Source organism: Triticum aestivum, chromosome 7D (assembly GCF_018294505.1).
Source record: "Triticum aestivum cultivar Chinese Spring chromosome 7D, IWGSC CS RefSeq v2.1, whole genome shotgun sequence".
In the NCBI taxonomy this organism is placed as follows: Eukaryota; Viridiplantae; Streptophyta; class Magnoliopsida; order Poales; family Poaceae; genus Triticum; species Triticum aestivum.
In genome coordinates, this window is record NC_057814.1 from 191,116,923 (window position 1) to 191,139,537 (window position 22,615).

Below are 22,615 nucleotides of genomic sequence, written 5' to 3' on the forward strand. Positions count from 1 at the left end.
TATAGGGAGCGTGCGATGGCGAACATATCAATCTTGGAACCACTTCCAACACACATCATCACTTCACCCTTAACTAGTCTCTGTTCATTCTGCAACTCCCGTTTCAAGTTACTACTCTTAGCAACTGAACTAGTATCAAATAATGTGGGGTTGCTATAAACACTAGTAAAGTATACATCAATAACATGTATATCAAATATACCTTTGTTCATTTTGCCATCCTTCTTATCCGCCAAATACTTGGGGTAGTTCCGCTTCCAGTGACCATTTCCTTTTCAGTAGAAGCACTAAGTTTCAGGCTTGGGTCTAGCTTTGGGCTTCTTCATTTGAGCAGCAACTTGCTTGCCGTTCTTCTTGAAGTTCCCCTTCTTCCCTTTGCCGTTTCTCTTGAAACTAGTGGTCTTGTCAACCATCAAGACTTGATGCTTTTCTTGATTTCTACCTTTGCCGATTTTAGCATCGCGAAGAGCTTGGAAATTGTTTACGTCATCCCTTGCATATTACATTTCATCACGAAGTTCTACTAACTTGGTGATGGTGACTAGAGAACTCTATCAATCACTATTTTATCTGGAAGATTAACTCCCACTTGATTCAAGCGATTGTAGTACCCAGACAATCTTAGCACATGCTCACTGCTTGAGCTATTCTCCTCCATCTTTTAGCTATAGAACTTGTTGGAGACTTCATATCTCTCAACTCGGGTATTTGCTTGAAATATTAACTTCAACTCCTGGAACATCTCATATGGTCCATGACGCTCAAAACGTCTTTGAAGTCCCGATTCTAAGCCATTAAGCATGGTGCACTAAACTATCAAGTAGTCATCATATTGAGCTAGCCAAACGTTCATAACGTCTGCATCTGCTCCTAAAATAGGTCTGTCACCTAGCGGTGCATCAAGGAAATAATTCTTCTGTGCAACAATGAGGATAAACCTCAGATCACGAACCCAGTCCGCATCATTGCTACTATCATCTTTCAACTTAGTTTTCTCTAGGAACATATATAAAACATAGGGAAGCAACAACGCGAGCTATTGATCTACAACATTATTTGCAAAATACTATCAGGACTAAGTTCATGATAAATTAAAGTTCAATTAATCATATTACTTAAGAACTCCCACTTAGATAGATATCTCTCTAATCATCTAAGTGATCACGTGATCCAAATCAACTAAACCATAACCGATCATCACGTGAAATGGAGTAGTTTTCAATGGTGAACATCACTATGTTGATCATATCTACTATATGATTCACGCTCGACCTTTCGGTCTCAGTGTTCTGGGGCCATATCTGCATATGCTAGGCTCGTCAAGCTTAACCTGAGTATTCTGCGTGTGCAAAACTGGCTTGCACCCGTTGTAGATGAACGTAGAGCTTATCACACCCGATCATCACGTGGTGTCTCGGCACGACGAACTTTGGCAATGGTGCATACTCAGGGAGAACACTTTTATCTTGAAATTCAGTGAGAGATCATCTTATAATGCTACCGTCAATCAAAGCAAAATAAGATGCATAAAAGATAAACATCACACGCAATCAATATAAGTGATATGATATGGCCATCATCATCTTGTGCTTGTGATCTCCATCTCCGAAGCACCGTCATGATCACCATCGTCACCGGCGCGACACCTTGATCTCCATCGTAGCATCGTTGTCGTCTCGCCAACTATTGCTTCTACGACTATCGCTACCGCTTAGTGATAAAGTAAAGCAATTACAGGGCGATTTCATTGCATACAATAAAGAGACAACCATATGGCTCCTGCCAGTTGCCGATAACTCGGTTACAAAACATAATCATCTCATACAATAAAATATAGCATCATGCCTTGACCATATCACATCACAACATGCCCTGCAAAAACAAGTTAGACGTCCTCTACTTTGTTGTTGCAAGTTTTACGTGGCTGCTACGGGCTGAGCAAGAACCGTTCTTACCTACGCATCAAAACCACAATGATAGTTCGTCAAGTTAGTGTTGTTTTAACCTTCTCAAGGACCGGGCGTAGCCACACTCGGTTCAACTAAAGTTGGAGAAACTGACACCCGCCAGCCACCTGTGTGCAAAGCACGTCAGTAGAACCAGTCTCGCGTAAGCGTACGCGTAATGTCGGTCCGGGCCGCTTCATCCAACAATACCGTCGAACCAAAGTATGACATGTTGGTAAGCAGTATGACTTGTATCACCCACAACTCACTTGTGTTCTACTCATGCATATAACATCTACGCATAAAATCTGGCTCGGATACCACTGTTGGGGAACGTAGTAATTTCAAAAAAATTCCTACGCACACGCAAGATCATGGTGATGCATAGCAACGAGAGGGGAGAGTGTTGTCCACGTACCCTCATAGACCGAAAGCGGAAGCGTTAGCACAACGCGGTTGATGTAGTCGTACGTCTTCACGATCTGACCGATCCAAGTACCGAACGTACGGCACCTCCGAGTTCAGCACACGTTCAGCTCGATGACGTCCCACGAACTCTGATCCAGCAGAGCTTCGAGGGAGAGTTCCGTCAGCACGACGGCGTGATGACGGTGATGATGATGCTACCGACGCAGGGCTTCGCCTAAGCACCGCTACGATATGATCGAGGTGGAATATGGTGGAGGGGGGCACCGCACACGGCTAAGAGATCAAGAGATCAATTGTTGTGTCTATGGGGTGCCCCCTAACCACGTATATAAAGGAGTGGAGGAGGGGGAGAGGGCCGGCCCCTATGGCGTGCTCTGGAGGAGTCCTACTCCCACCGGGAGTAGGATTCCCCCTCCCCCTTCCAAGTAATAGGAGTAGGAGTCAAGGAAAGGGAAGAGAGAAGAGAAGGAAGGAGGGGGCGCAGCCCCTCCCCCTAGTCCAATTCGGACTAGGCCTTGGGGGGCGCGCAACCTCTCCTCTCTCTTTCCCCTAAAGCCCAATAAGGCCCATATACTCCCGGGCGAATTCCCATAACTCTCCGGTACTCCGAAAAATACCCGAATCACTCGGAACCTTTCCGATGTCCAAATAGTCGTCCAATATATCGATCTTTACATCTCGACCATTTCGAAACTCCTCGTCATGTCCCCGATCTCATCCGGGACTCCGAACTACCTTTGGTACATCAAAACACATAAACTCATAATACAAATCATCACCGAATGTTAAGCGTGCGGACCCTACGGGTTCGAGAACTATGTAGACATGACCGAGACACGTCTCCGGTCAATAACCAATAGAGAAACCTGGATGCTCATATTGGCTCCTACATATTCTACGAAGATCTTTATCGGTCAAACCGCATAACAACATACGTTGTTCCCTTTGTCATCGGTATGTTACTTGCCTGAGATTCGATCGTCGGTATCTCAATACCTAGTTCAATCTCGTTACCGGCAAGTCTCTTTACTCGTTCCGTAATACATCATCCCGCAACTAACTCATTAGTTGCAATGCTTGCAAGGCTTATAGTGATGTGTATTACCGAGTGGGCCCAGAGATACCTCTCCGACAATCGGAGTGACAAATCCTAATCTCGAAATACGCCAACTCAACAAGTACCTTCGGAGACACCTGTAGAGCACCTTTATAATCACCCAGTTACGTTGTGACGTTTGGTAGCACACAAAGTGTTCCTCCGGTAAACGGGAGTTGCATAATCTCATAGTCATAGGAACATGTATAAGTCATGAAGAAAGCAATAGCAACATACTAAACGATCAAGTGCTAAGCTAACGGAATGGGTCAAGTCAATCACATCATTCTCCTAATGATGTGATCCCGTTTTATCAAATGACAACCCATGTCTATGGTTAGGAAACTTAACCATCTTTGATCAACGAGCTAGTCAAGTAGAGGCATACTAGTGACACTCTGTTTGTCTATGTATTCACACATGTATTATGTTTCTGGTTAATACAATTCTAGCATGAATAATAAACATTTATCATGATATAAGGAAATAAATAATAACTTTATTATTGCCTCTAGGGCATATGTCCTTCAACACCGTCGTGCTGACGAAACTCTCCCTCGGCCTCAACTGGATCAAGAGTTCGAGGGATGTCACCGAGCTGAACATGTGCTGAGGTGCCGTACGTTCGGTACTTGGATCGGTTGGATCACGAAGACGTACGACTACATCAACCGCGTTACTAAACGCTTCCGTTTTCGGTCTACGGGGGTACGTAGACACACTCTCCCCACTCGTTGCTAGGCTTCTCCTAGATAGATCTTACGTGATCGTAGGCAAAAAAATTGAAATGCTACGTTCCCCAACATCAATCACTTGATCTATCTGGGCAGAGCAAACGGATCTTTGGGGCAAGCTTTGTTGAGGCTGGTGTAGTCAATACACATGCGCCACTTGTTGTTCTTCTTCAGTACAAGGATTGGGTTGGCAAGCCACTCTGGGTAAAACACTTCCATGACGAAGCCAGCTGCCAGAAGCCGGGCGATCTCTTCACCAACAATTCTTCTCTTCTCTTCTGACAGGCGGCGGAGGGGTTGCTTGACTGGTTTTGCATCCGATCTGACATGTAGCTTGTGCTCGGCGAAATCCGTCGAAACACCCGGCATGTCCTTGGGAGACCATGCAAAGATGTCCCGATTCTCACGGAGGAAATCGACGAGCTCGCTTTCCTATTTGCTATCGAGGTTGGTCCCTATGATAGCGTGCCTCTCCGGGTGCTCCGGGTCCAAGGGTATCCTCTTGGTTTCTTTGGCCGGCTGGAAGGAGCCCTGGGCCTCCGACTCCTTGGGGTCTGGCGGCAGGTCCGGCTGCTTGCTGGCCATGGCCACAACCCGGTCAAGAAGTCTCTTCTCTGCGGCGATGACGAGGGACTCGGACAGTCGACTGCTGGCGGTAGCACATGCGGCCGACTTCTTGTAGTCGCCGGCTATGGTGATGATGCCCTTGGTACCCGGCATCTTCATCTTGAGGTAGGCGTAGTGCGGCACCGCCATGAACTTGGCCAGAGCTGGCCGGCCCAGGAGCGTGTGGTAGGGGCTCTCCAGGTCAACCACCTCGAACCAACTGGGCTCACGGCGGAAATGATCTTTGTCTCCGAAGAGGACGTCTATCTTGATCTTGGCGATTGGAGAGTAGGAAAGACCGGGTACAATGCCGTGGAAGACAATCCGACTGGGCTGGAGCTGCTTCTCTTTGATGCACAGCTTCTCCGGGGTGTCGCGGTAGAGGATGTTGATGCTGCTACCGCCGTCTATCAGGACTCGAGAGAAATGGCAAGCTCGCCTCTCTATTGGAAAGGTTGCATCCAGCACCATGGCGTAGGAACCCCGAGAAGGCATCACCTCCGGGTGGTCGGCGCGGCTCCAGCTGATGGGCCTCTCGGACCAGTGCATGAACTCTGGGACTTCAGAGGCGACAGCATTCACCTCACGGTGCTGCTGACACCGGCTTGCCTGTCGTCAGCCACGCTGGTGAAGACGACATAGGCTTCGCGCTCTTCGGGGAACTCATCTTGGATTGCGCCGACTGGGCAGGCCGCCGGCTGCTGAGGAGGCGGAGCCCGCGGGCCGGCTGGTGGAGACGGCAGTCCTTCGCCCTTGGCAATGCGGGTGAGCTAGTGGCACTTCCGGGTTGTGTGGTTGGACGGCTTCGTGCCGCTGTGGAACTTGCAGGGAGCATAAGGGTTTGCTCGAAGGAGAAGGCGGGCAACCAAGCAGGCTTGCCGCCCTTCTCATGCTTGGGGGGCTGACCCTCCGGCTGCTAATCTTCAACTGTTGCCACCTGCCGGCTGGTGGAAGCCGGCTGTGGGGCCTTGCGCTTGTTGTCGTTTGACCGCTGGCGCCGACTGGAATCACTAGCCGGCGTCTGAGGAGCCGGAGGGAGCACCTTCCTGGACGCGTCCACCCGGAGCTCCGACTTCATGGAGGAGTCGACAGTGGCGTACTTGACTGCTATGATCAGCAGCTCGTCGAGTGTGGCCGGCTCATCGCAGAGGCTTCGGTGCTTGAGTAGGGTGCCCTCTCGGCACCCGGCAGTGAAGTACTCTATGGCTTGCACCTCGTGCACCCCTTCGCAAGAGTTGCGCAGTTCAGCCCACCGCGTCAAGGAGTCACGAGTGGACTCGGTTGGGCCTTGGACGCACAGGGAGAGCTGGCGGGGCTTGGGTGGCCGCTTGTAGCTAGGTGTTGGTGAAGTTGCAGATGAAGACATCGACGAAATCCAACCAGCTGTTAACGCTGTAGGGCTTGAGGATGTTCATGCATGTTCGGGTCGTGCCCTGGAGCATGAGCGGAACGTACTTCATGGCAACGCGCTTGTTGCCGTTTGCTATGCTGACGGCGGTGGAGTAGTCAACCAGCCAATCCTCCGGCTTCACGGAGCCGTTGTACTTGGGAGTGTCTCGAGGGAGCGAGAACCCTTTGGGGAAGGGCTCATCGCGAATGCGGGGGCCGAAGCAGGCTGGATCGATTGCATCTTCTTCTTCTAATGCCAGGGACCGAGCCAGTCGGTTGATCCGATGGCGGGCATCGTTCTCTCCGACTCCTTCACGGGGGCCTAGCCGGCCTCCGAGAGTCGGGTGCTCAACAGGCGGCGGGGAGGCGCGCCTTTCCCTTCCCAGGGGAGGCGGGCGATCGTCCCGCTGTTCCACTGCTCTTGGGCGGCCGTCTTGGTCGCGCTCGATGGTGATGTGGGTGCGCCGCGTCCGACTGCGGCTAGCAGCCGGCTCTTGATCTCGCCGATCGCGGGCACTGCCAGCCGGGACCGGGAGGTCGTCCTGTGCTCTCGGCGGGGGGGGGGAGGTTCTCAGCCTGCAGGCCAAGTCCCGCCACGCGGCGGCCGGCTTCTTCCTGCACGGCGGCCGCGTCGAGGAGCTGCTGGACGTGCTCCGTCATGCAGTGACGCTCGTCGCCCTCCAGGTGATCCAGCTCGTCTTCCGCCGCCTGCGCGGCGCGCAAGTTCTTCATGGGTGTGGCATAGACCGGGCAGTGGGGCCCCCAGCATGCTGCCGATGGCCGCACCGCGCTGCCAGACCGTGCCCACGCGGCTGGGTTCACCAACAGCCGGTGTGCCGCAGACAGCGCGGTCGATCTCGCGCTGGTAGGCTTCAGTGAGGCGCCTCATGGCAGCCAGCTTGTTGGTGTTGTCGAGGAGCGCGACGCGGCACGTTTCCAGCACTGCGCCATCGGCACCAGACGCTATGGGCGCGGACAGGTCCCGCATTGCCGCGTGCAGCGGGTCCTGGCCGGCCCTGTCAGAGGCTCTGTCACGGCTGATGACCAGCACCTCCGTGACGGTGCTGGCGCCATTGTCCGCGCGAGGGAGAGGGTCGTCGATGATCACCACGTGATCGGGGGAGGCATCAGAGGGCGCAGCGTCGGCGTCGATGACCATGTCGACGGGCGGGTCGGTGGAGCCGACGGACTCCAGGTCGAAGGCCAGCTCGTTGGTGATGTGAAGCTTGCCGAGGAGGTCGATAAGGCAGCTCTCTGAGCTGGCTGCTCCCGCGTCGGGTGCGAGCTCGTCGGAGAGGCAGATCCCGCCGATGAGATCAGCGAGGCAGCTTGCGGCGCAAGCGGCTTCCACGCCGCGCAGCATGTCGGCGCAAACGCCGTCGGGCGTGCTGGGCTGGTTGCGCTCGCCAGGAAGGAAGAAGGTTCCCGTCCAGAACATGTTTCCGGACGACGGTGCACCTTGCCCCATGGTGGGCGCCAAATGTATCTAGCGACATATGCTAGGGGGTGGCTTATCATGGATGGGGACTAGAGTACGTCGCCGGGCTCTAGAAGCGGGAGTGGGCCAGACCGCATACGCCTGCGAATCTTACCCAGGTTCGGGGCTCTCCGTGGAGATAACACCCCTAGTCTTGCTCTATGGGGTCTACGCATGATGACTATAGTCAATAGAGTAGCTACAAGATGGCTCCTTGAGCTGTTTCAGCTAGAAGAGGAAGAAGAGCAAGGCTAGCCCTAACTTCTCCTTCTATGGGTGTGTGGATGGTGGCCAGGGTTCTGAACCCCTTGCATAGGGAAGCCTGGGGGGTTTATATAGGCCTACCCCCACGGGTACAATGGTAATCCGGCCGATCCGGCCGCGTGTAGGACCCGGCCGTCCGTGTCTCCGGGCGCCGGCTTCTCCGCCGGCTGCTAGGGCCCATCGCTTGGTGGGTCCGCCGGCTGTCGGGGACTCGGCTGACAGGTAGGGCCCGCCGCCTGCGGGCCACGTTGACTGCTTTATACTGTAGCCTCACCCTTGATGACGGAGGCTTTGTCGAGGGGAGCGTGGCTACAGTCCCGCCGCCTGGCGGGCGCTCACTGTAGCCACACCCCGTCTCATCTGGTTAATGGCGCGCAGACTCCGCGGGGGAGAAAGGCCGCTTGCTAGGAGCCGATGAAGCTACCCGTGGTCATTTACTCCGAGAGCAGGCCGGAGTACCTAACTGTAAAAAGCGAAGCCTTCTTCGACGCAACTCCGACAAACCCTTCAAACCTAACCTCACCGGCAAGAGAGGTCGGCTGGAATCTACACTAACGAGCCACAAATGCCGCCGCAGTCAAAACCGTCGAGATTGTAAGGCTTGAGGAAACTATATTCGCTATATCGTTGCCACCGCGTAACCCTACTAAAAGATCCAAAGCGGGGGGAATAGAGCTCAATCCGGTATATCGGGGCCTCCGTGCACTTCCACACCGGTAGATCCGGTGGAGGAGGCAGACAACGACATATTGGCGGAGAAGGTATGGTAGTGGCGCAGTGAGCCGACAAAATCTCCTCTCTAGGGTTTGGAGATGAGAGAGGTGTGAACATGAGTGCTATGTACCCCTACCAATTTGATAATGTAGTGTTCATGTTAACTTTGTTCATACATTATGGTAGCCAAAATGTATATGGTGTCATGCTCTGTGTTAGATATAGTGCTTAGGCTACTATTAATACAATTTTGAAACACGGTCATGGTAGAAGGAAGTGTATCACCTCCCGTAGGAGGCCGCATGATTGTTATTGATTGAGGGCAGGAGAGTCCGCATGATTTATATTGATTGAGCACGGGAACAACCTGGTGTGGCAACATAGAGTCACACTAGAAAAAAGGAATAGATCAATACAAGCCTATATAATAACTATGATGATCCCAACCATAACTCAAGCAATTACAAGTTAAGACAACTTCGTTCAAAGAAGAATAATTACCGATAACATAATAACTTTGGGATGGCTCCCTCCCACCCACCCCGAACCATAGGTACCAGCTCCGCCGGTGATCTTTCAATCCTCCCCCATTGGCATCAGTCCTCTCTCAGGTGTTCCACAAATCTCAATCCTCAGTTGAGCCCCCACCCTCCCGGCTGCCTGAAGAGGTGGGCATCCGTGAAGATCATTTGGACTTCTCCGTCCTCGAGCTCAGTAACAAAAGATTTTGGTTCCCATGATTTCTAATAAATTAAGGCATTTCATCTACTCCCTCCAGATGGAAATATAAGTCAGACACGAGCATTTAGGTCATCGATTTAACTAGCAAAACATGTATAATATGCCACATATATATTTGGAAAGTTCATTCAACGATTAATCTAGAGATATAATTTTCAACATAAGTTTTGCTAGTCAAATCAAGAATCTAAAATCCCGTGCCCGGCTTATATTCTAATCCAAATTCCAAAGGGAGTATGATCTCAAAGAACGGAATTGGCCTGGGTTTAAATGTTCCTTCCATCTATTTCGTCGGAACAGCAGACAGTAATCAGGATTCACAAATTCGTTTTGTCATTCAGGTATTTTGAATGTGAAATCCCCGGCACAACTTGACCATCCACAGGAATAAATTTCCAACAGTGTATCATATACTTGCGGCCTAAAAACAATAACAATCTGCTGATTTTGAGGAGCTGCCACGATTCATCACAATTGCGCCTCAGAGTGCAGATTTTGGCACCAATGAAATTTTTGTAGAACTACGAGCTGCTTTCCCCACATATAGTCAATCAGTCTTCCCTTCCTGTGCGCCAACCTCCTGCAGGTAGTGCTCCGCGTCCAAAGCAGCCATACAACCTGCACCACCAATGCATATAACATCGAATTAGAAACTTATTCCACGTCACTATAGTGAACTAATTCCACAAAACAAGCATCGCAAACAGATACTGCAGCCATATGACTGAAGCTTTCAAGTAGAGAACCATAAAGAGTGCCATAATTGGGAGAATGCCATGGGGCCCCTTTTTTGGAAAACCGACGAGAGGCCCCTATGGTGTAATTTTACAAAGAAAAAATGATGGCTACATGGTGATGTGCAGAGGAGGGGAGAGTCCCCTCAAAGCATGTCACAGTTCTGTGTTCATAAAGCCGGTTAGTTTTGATGTTCATAGCCAGGTTGGGATATTGTGGCAACTTTTTCGAACAATGGCAGCACCCTTATCCTACATCTTGATATACTACTCTTATTGTGCAACTTTAAATCAAAATGTTCTCTGGCGAACATTCGCTGGGAACAGGTGGCATTTCAAATGTTTTTTATGGCATTTTTAGTTGTGTGCGGGGTGGCAGTTTCTCAGAGCGACATGGCACAGAAAATGCCATGTCACTTTGAAAAAACTGCCACCCACCCACAACTAAAATCCCATCAAAATGTTCGCAAATGCCACCCCTCCTGGCGAACGTTTGCCAGATAAGAGGGTCCATAATCAAAGAGATGAAGCCATGGAGACTTCACCGTTTCACAATGTGCTTCTATCTTGTAATGTCGACACATCCTTATTACAGGGCATGTGATGGAACATGGAAGAACACAATTATGCCTTGGTATTTTACAATGATTTCTGTTGGTTAGCATAACTTATTTATCATACTCATCACATGAAAGTTGAGCCTGACTCCTTGTTTGCTACAGTAACCCCAATGATTTATATCACATTATTCTTTTTTTATATCACATTATTCACATAAAGGACAATGGCATCAAACCTATACCATAAATGACAGGTGCCAGAGTGATGCAACTATACCATGCCTGACAAAATCAACTAAAACAATGCTGACAAATGTGGCTGTGGTGATTTCAATGATGACAGTGTGGCTTATAATTTCAATGCTTAAAAGAGTCCCAAAAAAAATGTTAAGTTGATACTCTAGATTTAATGACTCAAAAGTCCTAGCCAGCCCAGATCAACGTACAACAATCTATAAATTGCACAACAGACTCATATTTTATTAGCTTAAAGTTTTAGTATGACTCTTAACTCTTAAGTCCCACTGAGTGTCTCCTAAAAGGATCTACCAAATTCATCAAGTTATTCCAAAAAACATGCTCCTGCGAGTTTCTCGGAAAAAAGAACTGGGTAACTTGGACAGAACAGATGATGTTTGCAAAATAGAACTGACTATATATTGCTTGGATTCCATGTAAAGGAAGCCAGCATACCAAGTCCAAAATAGATGTGTTTTTTCACCAAAAAAAAAAGTGCCCTTGGTGCAGATTATTTGCTTTTAATTATAAAAGTACTTCATATTGCTTCGTAATCACAAAAGCAGCCGCATTGGGCTATTGCACTTGCATTTTTCTTAAAGCCCTGCACTAGCATTTTGGTGTAACAGTGACATGATTCTACGTCTAAAATGACTGGTCGATACTTTTGCAACCACATACAAAAAAATTAACATGTTCAGATTAATTGCCACAATGTCACAACTTAGGGTTTACCCGTGAAGCTCGTTGAAGTCCTCTGATATTGATATTGTTCGAAAAGAATGACATAGAAAATAGTCGCATGGTCTGAATGAGAAGTAAGTAGATTATTATTTATTTTATTTTATTTTGCGGGTGAAGTAAGCAGATTTTCTTAAGGCTTTGTATGGTGAGACTTCGTTTGTACTGGCTGGTCATCTAATAAGAACTAGGGGAAAGCCCCCATCAGGCAAAACGATGAAAAGAGAAACCTAGTGAGAAAACTCTGTATAAAAAAGCTAGAGGATGCTGATGCTTATAGGTCATTTTACTTTCAAGTAAACGCATAGGCTGCTGCCATTCCGTCACTACTTCAAACGGGCTTCGGTTAGTGGAGCAAGAGTTTTGTTCCCTGTCTAGCCCATCCAACTGCCATTTAATCTCATAGCAAGACTACTAGACAAGTGTTCGGTGGAGCTCAAAACCCTCCTTAAAGGGAACAGAAAATGCCCAGTGCTCAGCAGCCTCAGCTGCATGATCTTGCAGTGCAATTCCTAGGCAGGACCTTGGTGGCCTGGATGCTAGGCAGTGGGTTGCCGCTGACCCAACACCTGGGCCTTGTTGAAAACTCTGCTCACATGTGCAGAGAAATATGAGCCCACTGAGGGGAGCAAAATTGGGGCTCACCTGTGGTCATGCTGTGGTCCACTAAAGAGTATCAAATAAATATTATACAATATTTTGAAGAAATAATTATATGTTTCTGAAAATGAACACTCATTTTACACTTTAAAGACAGCATAACCAAATACCTTCAGCTACTAATCATGTGGGGCTAGTTTTTCATTCCTTGGCAGAGCAAGTTGTACAAAGAATCCAAACATGCCCAAAGTTCTATGATTCGGCTACTCCAGTCTGGGCTTACGAAAGTGTAGGGAACAACTTTATGTATACAACCAAAGTGGAGCATCTCCTAGTATTCCCCAAAGAAACCATGACAGCATAACTATTTTCATGTGATTACCATGGATGCAGCTAGAAGGGAGACATTAAGAAAAATATCTGATCCCTATTATTTAGTGATAGCAACACCATACCAAACAAGACTATGCTATTGCTCCCCAATTCCACACATAAGGGTCAAAAATTCACAACAGCAGGCCCAGTAGTTCGGATTTCTCTAGCTCACTCCATAAATTAACCTTGTCATTAAGCAATACTACAGTTGTCAAGGCATCAAATTACAACAAGTGTCACAATATCTCTATCTCTACTACTTAAAAATAATGTAAAGTTCCGTGTTCCACTTTTCTTCCCACCACCCCTTCGTCCAACCTTCTCCATATGACAATCAATCACCTTAATTTACTTACCTTCTAAACCTATCCCACTTTAATTTACTTACCAAACTTCTCGTCAAACTATAAGGTAAATCACAGGCAGGATTTGATAAACATTTATTTACATAATTACATTAATATGGGCAGGTAAATCACAAACTAGCGTACTAGAATATTTATACCCCAGTGCAACGCACATGCATTTTCCTAGTACAATATCATAACTCAACATGGCATATCTTCAACAGCTGATGCATCATAAATCAATACACAAATTACCTACTATACTCAACAATATAATTACTAGGAACTTGAGTAGGCTGCGCGAAAACGTAGCTAGACGAGGGTGCCAAAAAAGAGGATCACAGGTGGACAGTGTTATTCAAGTTGCTAGCAAATAGAGTGCAGAGCGTGACCTAGTAAATCAAGGTTGATGACCCAACTAAAGTGGGATGACTCCTTATACAAGTAATCAAGGTTGATGGCCCAAGTAAAGTTAAATGATACCTTATACAAGGCAAGTGTCTTTGGAAAAGAAAAGGGGTAATAGGAGAAGCAAGAGCAGGACGAATCAGAGGTCCTCTGGGCCGGGCTTTCCCTTCTCCACCACCTCACTCAATCCCTTCCTGTCTCGTTTCGACTTGTTCCTCCCATAGTGCCGCCTTGGGCCTGGCTGTCCCTTCTTCATCACCACACTCAACCCCTTCCTACCATGCTCAACTTGCTCCTCTGCTAGCTGCCTTCCCAGGAAGCCTCCTCCTCCCGGTCTATCTACCTCTCCTGTGAAGCTACCAACTGTAGTGGTGGGCAACAATGAGCTGATGACCACCACAAGGAACAACAATGGCAGGAACAAAAATGACATAAAGTCAGTGGTCTGAGTGGCTAGGCTACATCACTCTCATCTTCCCATATCCTCTGGCCTCATCCCCCTCCCTTAGATCATGATAAGTGGGGTACAGCTAGTGAATCATTCAATGGCAACCAACAACAACAATGCAGGATCCTGACCCCAGACCAGACTATACTTGAACAGCACAAATGACTGTCTCCAGAAAGGGATACCTATTTGGTTATTCCTTGCATATGAATCTCTATTAAGGCTTGGTGCAAAAAAAAAAACGGCACTGGAGTGCTGCATCATCACGTTTTATGCCTACTGTTTGACTTAAAATTCAATGGAGCACAAATGCTTAAAAACGAGATACTAGATAGAATATCTGATCTAACATACTGACAAGCCGCTAGAAATTTCTATATTTAAACTAGATGTGTCAACCATCTGCATGTTCTATAAATGGGAAACTACAATGCAGGAACGTATTTAATTCTAAATTTATCAAAACATCATACCCATGATTGGCAGTGATTTCAAGTCGTAACTACAATGCAGCGTCATCAAAGGCAACTTAAACAAAAGTCTGAAAGCATTTTATATACCTGATCCTGCGGCAGTAATGGCCTGGCGGTACTTCTTGTCCTGAACGTCCCCGGCAGCGAAGACCCCCTTCACACTGGTGTGCGTGGAGCCCGGCTTGGTGGCCACGTACCCCTCGGAGTCGAGCTCGAGCTGTCCGGCGAGAAACTTGGTCGCTGGCTCGTGCCCAATGGCAAAGAAGAGCCCGGCCACCTGGAAGTCGGATAGCTCGCCGGTCACCAGGTTTTTGACCTTGACACCGCCCAAGGGGCCGCCGTCCGAGCCGCCGTAGGCCTCAACGACCTCAGAGTCCCACACGACCTGGATTTTGGGGTTGGAGAGAGCCCGTGCCTGCATGATCTTGGAGGCGCGGAACGCGTCGCGGCGGTGGATGATGTAGACGCGCGAGCCGTACTTGGTGAGGAAGTTGGCCTCCTCCATGGCAGAGTCCCCGCCACCGACGACGGCGATGGGCTTGTTCCGGAAAATGGGCGCGGCACCGTCGCAGACGGCGCAGGCGGAGATCCCGCGGTTCCAGAACGCGTCGGAGCCGGCGAAATGGAGGCGGCGGGCGACGGCGCCCGTGGCGACGACGACGGAGTCGGCGTGGACGACGGTATCGGAGGAGGAGACGCGGAAGGGGCGGGAGGAGAAGTCGACGGAGGTGACGGTCTCGGAGAAGATCTTGGTCCCGAAGCGCACGGACTGCGCACGGCAGCGGTCCATGAGGTCGATGCCGAGGATGCCGTCGGGGAAGCCGGGGAAGTTCTCGACGTCGGTGGTGGTGGTGAGCTGCCCGCCCGCGGCGATGTCGTTGGCGAGCCAGCCCTCGAAGAGCACGGGCTTGAGCTCGGCGCGCGCCGCGTAGACGGCCGCCGTGTGCGCGGCGGGGCCACTCCCGATGATGCACACGCGCGTGCGCAGCGGGCCCGCGGCCGCCTCCTCCATCCCGTTGGCGGCCGCGGCGGCGGTGGCAGTCGCGGAGACGGACGCGGCGGCGGTGGCGGCGGCGAACGGGCGGGACCTCCGGAGCAGCGCGGCGAGCTTGGAGCAGAGGCGCATCAAGGCCGGCGGGGGGTGCGGGCGGGCGGCGGCGGCCGGGGATTTGGGTGGGTTTTCGGTGGCGCGGGTCGTCGGGCCGGGCCGTGTCAGGTGGTGACTGGAACGGGCCGACGCGCGCGTGGCTTTGCTGCCGCCGTGGTTTTGCGCGGGATTTTATGCAACCGGTCGCCGACGTGTGGTCCTACTCGGCCGCTCGACGCCCTCCCTTGAGTCTCGAGAGCAAATGTTTGACACGGCTAGCTATGTCGACCAGGATTTCAATCTCGGCTAGTTTGTTGATTTTTACGTCTGTTCATACATGACGTGCGTTTTCATTTATTTTTTTATGAGAAAACTTCCAATCTATTCATCTTCAATCATGTCATACAACAAACACAAGAAATAAAAATTACATCCAGATCCGTAAACCATCTAGCGACGACTACAAGCACTGAAGCGAGTCGAAGGCACGCCGCCGTCATCGCCCTTCATCACCGGAGTCGAACACAGCTTATTGTAGTAGCCAGTCGGGAAGTCGTCGTGATAAGGCCTCATAGGACCAGCACCCCAGAACAGCAAACGTCTCCGATGAAAAATAACATAGATCGGAAGGATTCAAACCGAAGACACACGAACGTAGACGAATAACGATGAGATCCGAGCAAATCCACCAAAGATAGATCTGCCGGAGACACACCTCCACACCACCAACGATGATAGACGCACCGCCTGAACGGGGGCTAGGCAGGAGACCTTTATTCCATCTTCAGGGAGCCGTCGCCGTCTCGCCTTCCTAAGCAGGACACAAACCCTAGCAAAATTGAAAAAAATGACTAAAAACTGAGCCCTCCCGCCAGCCCTTGCCAAGATCCAATGCGCCTCCATGGCCCTAAGGCCACCGAAGGCGAGGCGGACCTGCGTCGGCGCCGGCGAGAGGCATGGACCCTAACTTTCTTTTTTGGAGGAGGAGGAGGCTGTACGGAAGCCGAATAAAATATTATGTATGTCATCATCAGGATTTACCTGCCATTTTTATTATAATGTGATTATATACATAAGTTGCCAGTTCAATCAAAATTTCTTAAACATCGGTTTCAAAAAAAAGGATTCCTTAACAAGAGATTACTTGACTTACAAAAAGAACATAATTTCATTTGGTAAAGCAATAAGACAGGCGGTTTTCAGCAGAAATCGGTGAGGAACAAGCAAGGTGGGAAGAAAAATATATTAAAATAGAAATAGGGAGGAAGAGAAGAGGGGTTGGAACCCGTGAAAGAAATTTGACCTAGTGGGGTTGGACGAAGGTGAAAAGCGAAACATTGGAGGATAAAAAAGAATGTTATGTTTTCTCTGAATATATAAATAGTGGAGAAGAGATATAAATGGAGATTTGGCATGTGCATTGATGTCATCTATGATATGAACATCGATGCTCATGCATGCCACCAGGGGTTCCAATCCTAATACTCGTTTTTATTTTGGATTTATTTCAGGATTTCCGGCGATGCGTGTTCAGTGCGAGAAGACATTCCGTCGACTACGAAGCGTCTACGGTGACTTTATAAAATCTCAAAATGATATGCCGGCTCAGCCTCTCGGAAATGCTCATAGGGGTAGGATATGCGTGTGTGCGTTTATAGGGGTGTACGTATACATGAGTACTTGCGTCTGTACTGTGTTAAACAAAAAGATGCCCATGCATGCATGTCAATGCGGGGAACGTACCCAGCAACGTAGAACTTCTTTTCTGATCGAATTTCAAGGACATGTATTTAAATTATCCAACAATTACAAAATTATTCTTGAAGCAGAAAATAACATAACCGTCTTTTGATATATCGACGTTGTCTTTCTCCTGCACTCGCTGTCGGCGCGCCGTGATCAAAACTTGATGTCGCTTCTAAATTTCTGAAACAACCTCGGAGTTAGGATAATGTTATTCATGCAACGGTCGAGAAATCGTCAGTGAGGGCCGGAAGAAGCCGGCAATGGTGGATTGAGGATCACGTCACCGTCCCGGGAAAAAATGGATAAGGAGGGCTGAACAACCATCCCCGACCTGCCAAGACAGAACTAGCGAGTATAACCTAACAAGCTTCCCGACATGCCAAAACTAACACCGTTTCACTGAGCGGAGAAGAAATCAGATGACCAAAACACGAACCATTGCCGTCCACTCTGCCGAACGACGCCAGTTGAAGACCATGTCTTTGGCCGGATGGAAAACAAAAGGATAGAAGCTTCCACTTCGAAGATAGAGAATACAAAGCTAAGCATTGGCTATTGCCGTCAAAGTTCGTTGCTTGGTACGTAGTTCAGCAGAGTAGTTGGTAAAGCGATCTTTTGTCTTTGTTTACTTGGACTCTGTCGTCGTGACAGTGCCCCGGTGATACCAATGATCTTCTCTTGACTCTTCCTCTTAATTTGTCTTTCCTTTTGCACAGATCAGCGTCCTAGTAGAGTTAAAATATTAGCATCCATACTCCGGTGTTTTGTCTTTCTAAAGTTGGAAATGAGTGAAGGAAGCACAAAGCAGCAAAGGGGAAAAGGCGTGCGGCATGCTTACTGAATTTCCTGAACTATTTTCCACTGCAGCGTACTTCTGTTTTGGAGTTTTCCAGCGAGATTCAGAGCTGATATCGTGGCCACCTTTATTCAGATGAAAGGCAAACAGAAGATTACCCGACCCCTATTGGCGGGATTGTGTTCCCAAACTCGATCGTGGTGCTAATTATATAAAGATAAAACGGGTCGAAAGAACCATCAACTTTTGGATCAGTGCCGTAGTGCCTTTCATGAGCACTTTGTACACCTTGAAGAATCGGTGGCCATGCAGCTGATCTTGGACAGCATACCTGCATGAACGATGCGTTGGTCTCCGAGCTCAAGTCGCAGGTGGTCATCAAGAACGCATTGTTCAAAAATGTTCTCGACCAAGGCTCCTGCGCCTGACGGTATTTCGGCGCACTTCTTTCGATGTCATTGGGATTTGTGTGGGGAGGAAGTTACGGTGGCGGTGCTACGTATACTGCACAGCCAGGACTTTCATTGTTCTTGTACCAATGGTGGTAAGCACCGGCGACCTCGGCCAATTTAGGCCTAGTACTTTATGTAATACGTACTCCCTTCATCCAAAAAAACTTATCCCAAACTTGTTCCTCAAATGGATGTATCTAGTACTAATTTGGTGTTAGATACATCCATTTGAGTGACAAGTTTTTTCGGACAGAGAGAGTATGTTTTATTAAATTGCCTTTAAGGTTTTGTCAAACAGGTTAAAGATGATTCTCTCGGAGATCATATCTGAATAACAATCTACCTTTGTCTTTGGAAGAGTCATCGCTGACAATATAATCTCAGCTTGTGAATGTATCCGCTTCATGAAGATGAATAAAGCCAAAAAAAAATCAGGTATGTGTGTTGAAGTTGGATATGCATAAAATGTATGGCATGGTCAAGTGGAGCTATTTAGAAACGGTCATGCTGAAATTGGGGTTCCACCAGCTTTGGACATATATATAGGTGATGCGTATGGTCACAACAGTTTCTTTATAGGTGTTGCTCCATGGTCGAAATAGAAGAGGTTTCTCCCCTCATGCGGAATTCATCAGGGGATACTATATCTTTTTTTTTTCTTAATTGCAGCAGAGGAACTTCCGTGCCTGTTATAATGTCGTAATGAATCATTATTGCTTCATGAAATTAAAGTGGTAGCAATTAACGTCTCAAGTGGTCAACCACTTACTATTCACATATTACAACGTGCTTTCAGATAAATGTGTGAGAGCGTAGAGGGGCAGCGGAAGCGACCAAAACAGTAAGCTAGTTCTCCACAAGCATTCCAGCAAACAATTTGTGTGCATGTAGGAAATATGATAAAATCCACAAGCACCAACTTATCCAATGTTTACCACAACAATATACTTGCAAGAGTAGTTCACTACAACATCAATACCCCAACATAATCATCAACATATCGAGAAACTCATGTATGCCATGCCTTCGATGTTAACGCAAAGATACCTTACCAAACTTGAGCAATAAGCACCAATAGCAAGCAAACACTTGAGTAGCAACTAATGTGGCAAGAGAAACACCAAATCAAGGGGAGACACAAGGATTTACATAGAAACCCCGTGCGGAGAAAAATCACGGGCGGTAGCGAGCAATCTTCCACTATAGAGATGAATCTGGTACAAGGTGGAAGCCAACAAGGAGGGAGGCTCCAAATCCCAATATTAGCACTCATACTTTCGGTGGATTTGTGGATAAAATGGCCTCATTTGTCTCCCTAACCCCAGAGCTCTCAAAAGAACAGAAAAGCTAAATCTATTCCCGAGCTAGGTCAAGAGGCCTAAATAAACAACTTTCCAGAGAGCCCCCTCAGCTGGGTAACAATGTCAAACAACCTCTATTTCAGCCTACAACATTCCTATGTGTTGTTTTGCATGTTTCAATGGCCAAAATGGCTTCCAAATGGTGAAATAAGAGCCGCACATTATCACATGGTGAAAGCTCACAATAAGTGCAGGAGGTTTTGGAGGCTTGCTACAGTGCTCCAGGACAACAGACAAATAGAGACAAGTCATCCATTCACTTAAGTAAGGGATGTTTAGCAAATAGGAAAGATGATATCAAGGCTATCATGAATGTATCCAATAAATCCTTGAACGAGAAATACCTCGGCTTGTCGTGCAATATTGGGAGATCAAATAATAGAATTTTTAAATACCATGGAGAAAAAGCATGGTCTAAGGGCTTCTCTAGGCGACACCCTAAAAAATAGAAGAGTAAACTGATACATCTCCAACGTATCTATAATTTTTATTGTTCCATGCTATTATAGTATCAATCTTGGTTGTTTTATATGCAACTTTATGCAATTATACATCTTTTTTGGGACTAACCAACTTAGTGCCCAGTATTAGTTGCTGTTTTTTGCTTGTTTGTGGATTTTTAGGAAATCAATATCAAACAGAGTCCAAACGGAGAAAAAACTTTGGATTAATTTTTTCTGGACCAGAAGAGACCCTAGAAGGTTCGGGAGAAAATCTGAAGAGTCACGAGGGAGCGACAAGCTCGGGAGGCGCGCCCCCAGGCTTGTGGGCCCCTCGTGACACCTATTTACCTAATTCCGCCTCTATAAATTCTCAAATATTCCCCTGATATCAGGGAGCCACCCGAAATACTTTTTCCGCCGCCGCAAGTTTTTGTTCTCATGAGATCCCATCTGGAGGCCTTCTCCGGTACTCTGCCGGAGGGGGAATCAATCACAGAGGGCTCTACGTCAATCTTGCTGCCCTTCCGATGATGTGTGAGTAGTTCACCATGGACCGACGGGTCCATAGCTAGTAGCTAGATGGCTTCTTCTCTCTTTTTGATCTTCAATACAATGTTCTCCTTGATGTTCTTGGAGATCTATTCGATGCAATCACTTTTTGCGGTGTGTTTGTTGGGATCCGATGAATTGTGAGTTTATGATTAGATTATCCATGAATATTATTTCAGTCTTCTCTGAACTCTTTTATGCATGATTATTATAACTTCGTATTTCTCTCCGACCTATTGATTTGATTTGACCAACTAGATTGATTTTTCTTGCAATGGGATAGGTGCTTTGTAATGGGTTCGATCTTACGGTGCTCAATTCCAGTGACAGAAAGGGACATGGCACGTATTGTATCGTTGCTATTAAGGATAAAAAGATGGGGTTTATTCATGCGTGAGTTTACTTTGTTTACATCATGTCATCTTGCTTAAGGCGTTACTCCGTTCTTTATGAACTTTATACTCTAGATGCATGTTGGATAGCGGTCGATGTGTGGAGTAATAGTAGTAGATGAAGGCAGGAGTCGGTCTACTTGTCTTGGACGTGATGCCTATATACATGATCATTGCCTTGGATATCGTCATTATTATTTGTTTTTCTACCAATTGCCCAATAGTAATTTGTTACCCACCGTATGCCATTTTCAAGAGAGAAGTCTCTGGTGAAAACTATGGGCCTCGGGTCTATTTTCATCATATATCAAAAACCAAAAAAACATTGCTGCAATTTTATTTACTTTATTTTATTTATCTATCTACCTATACAAGATTTGATCCTTACAATTAACCGCCGAGGGATTGACAACCCCTTGTTTGCGTTGGGTGCAAGTATTTGTTATTTTGTGTGCAGGTTCTATTAACGAGGTGTTGCGTGCTTCTCCTACTGGATTGATAACCTTGGTTCTTAACTGAGGGAAATGCTTATCTCTATTGCACTGCATCATCATCTCCTATTCAAAGAAATCCCAACGCAGCTCACAAGTAGAAGGAAGAATTTCTGGCGCCGTTGCTGGGGAGACATCATCAATATCTATCAAGTACCTACACATAAGCTTTCATCTCCTTGCATTTATATTATTTGCCATTTGCCTCAAGTTTTCATCTCCCCCACTTCTAAAAGGTTTTCACAAAAATACAAAAAAATTATTTTCTTTTGCCTCTTTTCGTGTTTGCTTGTTGCTTGTCTGAAACTGTTATCATGGGTGATTTTGGCATGGAAAAAAGTGAGGATGGTAAAACTCCTAAAATTGAAATTTCTACCAATCTAGATGCTAAAACTTTTGTGATGGGACATGGGAATATCATAGGAAAAAGTGTTATCCAAGAATTCTTTAATTGCATGGGGACTATAGCTTGTGATGACGCTTCTATTCTTAAAAGAACTAAAATTATGTTGAAGCCGTTTTTGCACTTGTTCTTAAACTTGAAAGAAGATTCATCCATACCCATTCAACTTTGCAAAGATTGTTTTATGAGTTACAGGTTATAAAAAATCCGAAGGCTAAAAAGATAGCTACTCTTATCCTCAGGAATGAATTTGACTAGATAGTTCAAGAAGCTAGAGAAATTCTTGGTTTTTACGATATGAATCACGAAAAAATGGTAATAGATAAGATTTTATACAGTAGTGATTATTTGTTGATATAGTTATTTCATAATGATCACTCCTTTGCGAGAATACCAAAAAGGAAGTCTCTCCTTTGAATATAATCCAACAAGTTTTTAGTGGTATTAATAAACAATATTCATGGATTGTAACCGGTAACCAACAGGGATTTGTGGGTTCTCTTCTCCCGTCGGCGTCGCCGCCAGTCCGTCCCATCTCTGATGGCCTCTAGGCTATGGAGGTGCAGAGGATATCAC

The 22,615-nt window shown here is 47.3% G+C and overlaps 1 protein-coding gene across 1 annotated transcript; it reads right to left on the minus strand.

Annotated features, from left to right (window-relative positions):
• Nucleotides 1-9,657: 9,657 nt before the first annotated feature.
• Nucleotides 9,658-15,581, minus strand: LOC123165941 (thioredoxin reductase NTRA). Its single transcript, XM_044583704.1, has 2 exons — nucleotides 14,407-15,581; nucleotides 9,658-10,014 (listed from the first exon to the last, which is right to left on the minus strand). Exons 1-2 carry the CDS (start codon nucleotides 15,443-15,445, stop codon nucleotides 9,944-9,946), a joined length of 1,110 nt encoding a protein of 369 aa, XP_044439639.1. The 5' UTR covers nucleotides 15,446-15,581; the 3' UTR covers nucleotides 9,658-9,943.
• Between the last annotated feature and the right edge of the window lie 7,034 nt (nucleotides 15,582-22,615).